Source organism: Oncorhynchus tshawytscha, unplaced genomic scaffold (genome assembly GCF_018296145.1).
Source record: "Oncorhynchus tshawytscha isolate Ot180627B unplaced genomic scaffold, Otsh_v2.0 Un_contig_2548_pilon_pilon, whole genome shotgun sequence".
Classification (NCBI taxonomy): Eukaryota; Metazoa; Chordata; class Actinopteri; order Salmoniformes; family Salmonidae; genus Oncorhynchus; species Oncorhynchus tshawytscha.
The window spans coordinates 84,550-95,128 of record NW_024609582.1 but is presented as its reverse complement, the minus strand read 5'-3'; the positions used below and the strand labels follow the sequence as shown (position 1 = coordinate 95,128).

General features: G+C 40.4%; 1 protein-coding gene across 1 annotated transcript; it reads right to left on the bottom strand.

The window, feature by feature from the left end:
* Positions 1-4,940: 4,940 nt before the first annotated feature.
* LOC112248034 lies at positions 4,941-10,579 on the bottom strand. The gene is made up of 3 exons (XM_042316046.1): positions 10,379-10,579; positions 5,404-6,068; positions 4,941-5,295 (listed from the first exon to the last, which is right to left on the bottom strand). Exons 1-2 carry the CDS (start codon positions 10,384-10,386, stop codon positions 5,408-5,410), a joined length of 669 nt encoding a protein of 222 aa, XP_042171980.1. The 5' UTR covers positions 10,387-10,579; the 3' UTR covers positions 4,941-5,295; positions 5,404-5,407.

Genomic DNA, 10,579 nt, shown 5'->3' with positions numbered 1-10,579 from the left:
GAGGAATCAGAAAATAGAACACTGTGAGACCCAATGGCACCCTATCCACTATATAGTACACTACTTTGTATGGGCTCTGGCCAAAAGTAGTGCACTATATAGCGAATAGGTGCCATTTTGGATTTGACAGACATGTGCTCCAGGCTATATAATTCAGGCAGTATCACATCCGGCTGTGATTGGAGTCCCATAGGGCGGCACACAATTGGCCCAGCGTCATCCAGGTTTGGCCGGGGTTGGCAGTCATTGTAAATAATAATTTGTTCTTAACTGACTTGCCTAGTTAAATAAAGTTTACAATAAAATGTACATTCTCAGTTGTCGTCTCTCTAATCTAGGCCAGGTGACTGACAGGAGAGATGACCAATGGCTCTGGGCTTGGATTTAAAAGATGGCTACTGGTGTTGAAGGTGTGGTTTCTCAGTGAAGATGCAGCCAGTGAAAGAACAGATATGAGACCTGTACTCCACATCGTAGAAGGAGACCTGTACTCCACATCGTAGAAGGAGACCTGTACTCCACATCGTAGAAGGAGACCTGTACTCCACATCGTAGAAGGAGACCTGTACTCCACATCGTAGAAGGAGACCTGTACTCCACATCGTCAGAGGAGACCTGTACTCCACATCGTAGAAGGAGACCTGTACTCCACATCGTAGAAGGAGACCTGTACTCCACATCGTAGAAGGAGACCTGTACTCCACATTGTAGAAGGAGACCTGTACTCCACATCGTAGAAGGAGACCTGTACTCCATATCGTAGACTTTTCAGGGACTAAAAGTCAGATTCACTATGGACTCATCACAATGGTCCATAAATAGGACTCATCACAATGGTCCCTAAATAGGACTCATCACAATGGTCCATAAATAGGACTCATCACAATGGTGCCTAAATAGGACTCATCACAATGGTCCATAAATAGGACTCATCACAATGGTCCCTAAATAGGACTCATCACAATAGTACCTAAATAGGACTCATCACAATGGTCCCTAAATAGGACTCATCACAATAGTACCTAAATAGGACTCATCACAATGGTCCCTAAATAGGACTCATCACAATGGTCCCTAAATAGGACTCATCACAATGGTCCCTAAATAGGACTCATCACAATGGTCCCTAAATAGGACTCATCACAATAGTACCTAAATAGGACTCATCACAATGGTCCCTAAATAGGACTCATCACAATGGTCCCTAAATAGGACTCATCACAATAGTACCTAAATAGGACTCATCACAATGGTCCCTAAATAGGACTCATCACAATAGTACCTAAATAGGACTTACATCACAATGGTCCCTAAATAGGACTCATCACAATGGTCCCTAAATAGGACTCATCACAATGGTCCCTAAATAGGACTCATCACAATGGTCCCTAAATAGGACTCATCACAATAGTACCTAAATAGGACTCATCACAATGGTCCCTAAATAGGACTCATCACAATGGTCCCTAAATAGGACTCATCACAATGGTCCATAAATAGAACCTATCACAATGGTCCCTAAATAGGACTCATCACAATGGTCCATAAATAGGACTCATCACAATGGTCCATAAATAGGACTCATCACAATAGTCCCTAAATAGGACTCATCACAATAGTCCCTAAATAGGACTCATCACAATAGTCCATAAATAGGACTCATCACAATGGTGCCTAAATAGGACTCATCACAATGGTCCATAAATAGGACTCATCACAATGGTCCCTAAAGAGGACTCATCACAATAGTCCCTAAAGAGGACTCATCACAATAGTCAATCAATAGGACTCATCACAATAGTCCCTAAATAGGACTCATCACAATGGTCCCTAAATAGGACTCATCACAATGGTCCATAAATAGGGCTCATCACAATGGTCCATAAATAGGGCTCATCTCCATAAATAGGACTCATCACAATGGTCCATAAATAGGACTCATCACAATGGTCCATAAATAGGACTCATCACAATGGTCCCTAAATAGGACTCATCACAATGGTCCATAAATAGGACTCATCACAATGGTGCCTAAATAGGACTCATCACAATGGTCCATAAATAGGACTCATCACAATGGTCCCTAAATAGGACTCATCACAATGGTCCATAAATAGGACTCATCACAATAGTCCCTAAATAGGACTCATCACAATGGTCCATAAATAGGACTCATCACAATAGTCCCTAAATAGGACTCATCACAATGGTCCATAAATAGGACTCATCACAATAGTCCCTAAATAGGACTCATCACAATAGTCCCTAAATAGGACTCATCACAATAGTCCATAAATAGGACTCATCACAATGGTGCCTAAATAGGACTCATCACAATGGTCCATAAATAGGACTCATCACAATGGTCCCTAAAGAGGACTCATCACAATAGTCCCTAAATAGGACCCATCACAATAGTCCCTAAAGAGGACTCATCACAATGGTCCCTAAATAGGACTCATCACAATGTCCCATAAATAGGACTCATCACAATAGTCCCTAAATAGGACTCATCACAATAGTCCCTAAATAGGACTCATCACAATAGTACCTAAATAGGACTCATCACAATCGTCCCTAAATAGGACTCATCACAATGGTCCATAAATAGAACCTATCACAATGGTCCCTAAATAGGACTCATCACAATGGTCCATAAATAGGACTCATCACAATGGTCCATAAATAGGACTCATCACAATAGTCCCTAAATAGGACTCATCACAATAGTCCCTAAATAGGACTCATCACAATAGTACCTAAATAGGACTCATCACAATGGTCCCTAAATAGGACTCATCACAATGGTCCATAAATAGAACCTATCACAATGGTCCCTAAATAGGACTCATCACAATGGTCCATAAATAGGACTCATCACAATGGTCCCTAAATAGGACTCATCACAATGGTCCATAAATAGGACTCATCACAATGGTCCATAAATAGGACTCATCACAATAGTCCCTAAATAGGACTCATCACAATGGTCCCTAAATAGGACTCATCACAATGGTCCATAAATAGGACTCATCACAATGGTCCATAAATAGGACTCATCACAATGGTCCATAAATAGGACTCATCACAATGGTCCATATTGCGTTTTGAGAAAATAACTTTGATGCATTCAAAGATTTCCACACTTAACCAGTACATAACATACGCTAATATGATCAAATATGCAAAACAGTAGCTAACAAATCTGCTTGGACCAAATGACATCAAATTCAGAATGTAGAGGCCCATGGAACATCTTCACCTAGTCTGAGAAACGCTAAGGGTCAGAAGATAGCTGATTTTATGTGTCCATTTAAATCCCTGTAAATCCACTCCACAGTGGCCTATCAACTTGAAACTTGTCATCACTATCATGGACGTCTCTAAGATGAACCACACTGAATGTTGTCCTGATATCTCTAAAAAAAACAAGGAAACTATTAACAAATCATGATTTGCATATGTAGAACTAATGTTCAAAACCATTTGGAACCACCTTCTCCTTTATGTTTAGGATTTAATGGATTTGAGAAAAAATAGTTGCTATGTTAAATATGCCGCACTGTACATATAGATGCATGTTAGCACACATGCTAATGCTAAAACATACTTTAAACATCTACTCATGAACCATAGATCAGATTGACTCTAGAGTTGGTATATAGACTCAATGAATTAGCCTCTAAAGAATTAGAGAATGATTACTTGGTTTATAGACTTGGTAGACTGGTATATAGATTTGGTGTATAGAGTTGGTAGACTGGTATATAGACTTGGTAGACTGGTATATAGATTTGGTGTATAGAGTTGGTAGACTGGTATATAGACTTGGTAGACTGGTATATAGATTTGGTGTATAGACTTGGTAGACTGGTATATAGATTTGGTTTATAGACTTGGTAGACTGGTATATAGATTTGGTGTATAGAGTTGGTAGACTGGTATATAGACTTGGTAGACTGGTATATAGATTTGGTGTATAGACTTGGTAGACTGGTATATAGATTTGGTGTATAGAGTTGGTAGACTGGTATATAGACTTGGTAGACTGGTATATAGATTTGGTGTATAGAGTTGGTAGACTGGTATATAGACTTGGTAGACTGGTATATAGATTTGGTGTATAGACTTGGTAGACTGGTATATAGATTTGGTTTATAGACTTGGTAGACTGGTATATAGATTTGGTGTATAGAGTTGGTAGACTGGTATATAGACTTGGTAGACTGGTATATAGATTTGGTGTATAGACTTGGTAGACTGGTATATAGATTTGGTTTATAGACTGTAGACTGGTATATAGATTTGGTGTATAGAGTTGGTAGACTGGTATATAGACTTGGTAGACTGGTATATAGATTTGGTGTATAGAGTTGGTATATAGACTCAATGAATTAGCCTCTAAAGAATTAGAGAATGACTACTTGTTGCATTCATTGGTGTATAGAGTTGGTATATAGACTCAATGAATTAGCCTCTAAAGAATTAGAGAATGATTACTTGTTGCATTCATTGGTGTATAGAGTTGGTATATAGACTCAATGAATTAGCCTCTAAAGAATTAGAGAATGACTACTTGTTGCATTCATTGGTGTATAGAGTTGGTTTAGAGACTCAATGAATTAGCCTCTAAAGAATTAGAGAATGATTACTTGTTGCATTCATTGGTGTATAGAGTTGGTATATAGACTCAATGAATTAGCCTCTAAAGAATTAGAGAATGATTACTTGTTGCATTCATTGCCGGCCACTAGATGAAATGCTCTTATGTAGTTGACTTGCAAATCCAATCAGCCTTTTCCACATTGATTTAATGTCATCACATGTTTTGGGTTGAAGTGAAGAGGAAACTACATTGATCACAACAAGGGAAAGGAGGAAAATGTCAAAATACAAAATAACATAAAGATCAATGTTTGAAACAGAAACAACAAGATACGTGTATTTTGAAGTGTATTTAATTAAAATGCATGTAGTTTGTATTTTAACATACAGAAGTATATTAGCCAATAGCAGGCCCCAACAGCAACAACCCTCTCAGTAATGGTAACAGAAACAGTTGACTTCCTATGTGATACAGGATGTTTTTGTTTATCTGCCTTTAGTTTCATGCACTGAAGTCACTCTGGATAAGAGTGTCTGATAAACGACTAAATGTATTAGTGAAAATTAACATACCATAATGAACAGCAATGTGCTGGGGCAAGAAACTAAAAAGTTCCCCCCTTCAGGGTCCCCAGGACCAGGACTAAAGGACACTGATCTACAGTATGGTACAGTAGCTTTCCTAGAAGCCTGGTTACAGTATGGTACAGTAGCTTTCCCAGAAGCCTGGTTACAGTATGGTACAGTAGCTTTCCCAGAAGCCTGGTTACAGTATGGTACAGTAGCTTTCCCAGAAGCCTGGTTACAGTATGGTACAGTAGCTTTCCCAGAAGCCTGGTGCAGCTCTGGGTGGAGCGCTGGGTGGAGCTCTGGGTGGAGCTCTGGATCCACCGTCCATATCAATCCTGGTATCCCCAGACTCCCTGGGGGCGATTACATTTTGGGTGTAATAGCCCGCCTGTTCCAGGAACTTCCTCAATGTATACTGACGTATGATCATGAGCAAGCTCCTGCTGATGCAATATGTGTTGACCGGGTCGAAGCTCTTCAGGTCCTCGTGCTTCGTCACATAGACCTTATCCACTATCCTGTCTGGACGCATACTGATGATGAGACGGTCCATGTTGCTGTCATCTATCTGATGAGTGTTACCCTCACGGACATATTTAGGCAGGGATTTAGATGTTGGGAGGTAGAGGTTGCCCACGTCATAGAATGGGTACTCACTAAAAGGAAGCAGCCTCTTGCAGACATTGTTTTTACACTCACGTCTGTTCTGGAAGTGATGGAATCCAAAGCCTCCCTCTTTGGGGTCGCAATTTGCAACCATCTGGTCATTTTCGATGACGATGTGATCTTTGGCGAACCAGAAAAGGAGCCTGAGTCCGTGCCTGGGTGAGGGACGACCAAACGAAGAATTTCTAAGCTCCTCCATATTGTTCAATGTTCGAACCATGGTACCCCTGGGGGAGGGAGAGAGAGAGGGATAGAGAGAAGGGGGGTAGAGAGAGAGGGATAGAGAGAAGGGGGGTAGAGAGAGAGGGATAGAGAGAAGGGGGGTAGAGAGAGAGAAAGAAAACAGACAGCATTAAACAATACAGTTCATGGTGATAGAGTTAAGTTAACTTCCATATACAGTATAAGCCTCTGTTAAGAGGTCTGGACCTTTATGGCACAGGAATGTACTACTGTGGCTGTTCCCTACATCACAACACTGGCAAAAGTGTTACAGGCTGTTTAATGATATTTTTATATTTCGAGGTTGGATGTTAGCATGTAGGGGCAACCAATTGGTGTCACCTCCTTAGTCAGTATGTGTTACACCTGTGCTGGCTTGTCCATCTCATTCATTGGAATTTGCTTCAATTGTGATGGCCCAGGTGATATTTAAGAGCCCAGGTGATATTTAAGAGTGGCTGGCCCAGGTGATATTTAAGAGTGGCTGGCCCAGGTGATATTTAAGAGTGGCTGGCCCAGGTGATATTTAAGAGTGGCTGGCCCAGGTGATATTTAAGAGTGGCTGGCCCAGGTGATATTTAAGAGTGGCTGGCCCAGGTGATATTTAAGAGTGGCTGGCCAGGTGATATTTAAGAGTGGCTGGCCCAGGTGATATTTAAGAGTGGCTGGCCCAGGTGATATTTAAGAGTGGCTGGCCAAGGTGATATTTAAGAGTGGCTGGCCCAGGTGATATTTAAGAGTGGCTGGCCCAGGTGATATTTAAGAGTGGCTGGCCCAGGTGATATTTAAGAGTGGCTGGCCCAGGTGATATTTAAGAGTGGCTGGCCCAGGTGATATTTAAGAGTGGCTGGCCCAGGTGATATTTAAGAGTGGCTGGCCCAGGTGATATTTAAGAGTGGCTGGCCCAGGTGATATTTAAGAGTGGCTGGCCCAGGTGATATTTAAGAGTGGCTGGCCCAGGTGATATTTAAGAGTGGCTGGCCCAGGTGATATTTAAGAGTGGCTGGCCCAGGTGATATTTAAGAGTGGCTGGCCCAGGTGATATTTAAGAGTGGCTGGCCCAGGTGATATTTAAGAGTGGCTGGCAAGGTGATATTTAAGAGTGGCTGGCCCAGGTGATATTTAAGAGTGGCTGGCCCAGGTGATATTTAAGAGTGGCTGGCCCAGGTGATATTTAAGAGTGGCTGGCCCAGGTGATATTTAAGAGTGGCTGGCCCAGGTGATATTTAAGAGTGGCTGGCCCAGGTGATATTTAAGAGTGGCTGGCCAAGGTGATATTTAAGAGTTGTCTTGGTAGATGTGGAGGGTTAACTCCTCTAGTTGTCTTGGTAGATGTGGAGGGTTAACTCCTCTAGTTGTCTTGGTAGATGTGGAGGGTTAACTCCTTTAGTTGTCTTGATAGATGTGGAGGGTTAACTCCTCTAGTTGTCTTGGTAGATGTGGAGGGTTAACTCCTTTAGTTGTCTTGATAGATGTGGAGGGTTAACTCCTCTAGTTGTCTTGGTAGATGTGGAGGGTTAACTCCTCTAGTTGTCTGATAGATGTGGAGGGTTAACACCTCCAGTTGTCTGATAGATGTGGAGGGTTAACTCCTTTAGTTGTCTTGGTAGATGTGGAGGGTTAACTCCTTTAGTTGTCTTGATAGATGTGGAGGGTTAACACCTCTAGTTGTCTGATAGATGTGGAGGGTTAACACCTCTAGTTGTCTTGAGAGATGTGGAGGGTTAACTCCTTTAGTTGTCTTGGTAGATGTGGAGGGTTAACTCCTCCAGTTTTCTTGGTAGATGTGGAGGGTTAACTCCTTTAGTTGTCTTGGTAGATGTGGAGGGTTAACTCCTTTAGTTGTCTTCAGAGATGTGGAGGGTTAACTCCTCTAGGTGTCTTGGTAGATGTTAAGGGTTAACTCCTCTAGTTGTCTTGGTAGATGTGGAGGGTTAACTCCTTTAGTTGTCTTGGTAGATGTGGAGGGTTAACTCCTCTAGTTGTCTTGGTAGATGTGGAGTGTTAACTCATTTAGTTGTCTTGATAGATGTGGAGGGCTAACTCCTCTAGTTGTCTTGGTAGATGTGGAGGGTTAACTCCTCTAGTTGTCTTGATAGATGTGGAGGGTTAACACCTCTAGTTTTCTTGATAGATGTGGAGGGTTAACTCCTCTAGTTGTCTGATAGATGTGGAGGGTTAACTCCTCTAGTTGTCTTGATAGATGTAGAGGGTTAACTCCTGTAGTTGTCTTGGTAGATGTGGAGGGTTAACTCCTTTAGTTGTCTTGATAGATGTGGAGGGTTAACACCTCTAGTTGTCTGATAGATGTGGAGATGTGGAGGGGAGGGTTAACTCCTTTAACTTGATGGATGTGGAGGGTTAACTCCTTCAGTTGTCTTGATCTTTCAGTTGTAGATGTGGAGGGTTAACTCCTTTAGAGTTGTCTTGATGGATGTGGAGGGTTAACTCCTTCAGTTGTCTTGATAGATGTGGAGGGTTAACTCCTTCAGTTGTCTTGGTAGATGTGGAGGGTTAACTCCTTTAGTTGTCTTGATAGATGTAGAGGGTTAACTCCTTTTGTTGTCTTGGTAGATGTGGAGGGTTAACTCCTTTAGAGTTGTCTTGATGGATGTGGAGGGTTAACTCCTTCAGTTGTCTTGATGGATGTGGAGGGTTAACTCCTTCAGTTGTCTTGGTAGATGTGGAGGGTTAACTCCTCCAGTTGTCTTTGTACTTCATGTCTTTAAGTTTGGTTTGTGTTTTCATTTTGTTTGCCTGTTCTTGGTGAATTTAGTGGGTCTCATGGTGGGTGTCTTTTAGGCTCCAGTTGTTGTTGCTAGTCAACGTTCAGTGGACACCATGAGTGTCTTTCAGAACCCCTCCTAAAACCCCAGCCTTGTCGTTTTGGTTGCTGTCAGTGGCTCTTTGTTAGTTCCCCCTTCTGTTTCATTGACATATTTGGTTTTCTTGCTGTGGAACGTGACAATAGGACATCAAAAAGAAAGGAGGACCAAGGCACTCTTGATATCATTCATTAAAATGCCTTTATTTGTAGGGCATGTTCAATAGAAACAACGTTTTAAAAATCTGACGAAAGCAAATCCCTGACGAAGGCCATGCAGCCGAAACACGTCGGATTTTTTAAACTTTGTTTCTATTGAACCTACAACTAAAGACATTTGAATTAACTGTATGAAGAGTGCCTTGGTCCTCCTTTCTTTTTGATGACCAATTCACCCCTTTTACCAAAGAGCCCCTTCTGTCTACCAGAATGTACTATTGTGTACCTCAGTAGCGCTTCCCTGCCTCCTCGTTCTACTAGTGACAATAGGACAGTTGTTATCGTTGGCCTAAAATAACTGTGGTAACCTAGTAACGTGAGCCCTCTTGACGATTATCATGAAACGTCATCAACATGAACAGCCCGGCAGGTTTGTGCACATTTTCACTTCGAAGAATTTGGCAGCACATCCATCAACGGACAATACACTCTCTGTGAGTCCCAAATGCCACCCTATTACCTATATAGTGCCCTTCTTTTGAACAGGACCCAATGGGGAATAGGGTGTCATTTGGGACCACGCCTGGATGAGTCAAGTGTTAGTTTGAAATAGAATCTCCTGAAGGATCCAGGAACATGAAACTTAAAGGGAATAAAAAAATATTTAACTACATGACAATGAATGCCAGGTTTAAATAGTTACAAAACATATACCTGTTAAAGTTATAAGGTTTAAACCGTTACCTGTTAAAGTTTATAAGGTTTAAATAGTTAAACACAGTATACCTGTTAAAGTTATAAGGTTTAAATAGTTAAACACAGTATACCTGTTAAAGTTATAAGGTTTAAATAGTTAAACATATACCTGTTAAAGTTAAAAGGTTTAAATAGTTAAACATATACCTGTTAAAGTTAAAAGGTTTAAATAGTTAAACATATACCTGTTAAAGTTATAAGGTTTAAATAGTTAAACATATACCTGTTAAAGTTAAAAGGTTTAAATAGTTAAACATATACCTGTTAAAGTTAAAAGGTTTAAATAGTTAAACCCTGTTAAAGTTAAAAGGTTTAAATAGTTAAACATATACCTGTTAAAGTTAAAAGGTTTAAATAGTTAAACATATACCTGTTAAAGTTATAAGGTTTAAATAGTTAAACATATACCTGTTAAAGTTAAAAGGTTTAAATAGTTAAACATATACCTGTTAAAGTTATAAGGTTTAAATAGTTAAACATATACCTGTTAAAGTTAAAAGGTTTAAATAGTTAAACATATACCTGTTAAAGTTCAAAGTGAACCGTCGTAAACAGAAGGGAAAATCTGTCTCTTACCGTACCATGTTTTAAAGCAGAAAAAATGGGATGATAATGTATATATTTTCAGTCACAATCTGTCAGCTTTCAGGTAACGTCAACTTATTAAAAGTTGATACATACAGCTTTATTATTCTGGAAAAACTTCATATAAAAAAGTATATAAATATTCACTGAGTGTATAAAACATTAGGAAGAACTGCTTTTTCCATGACATAG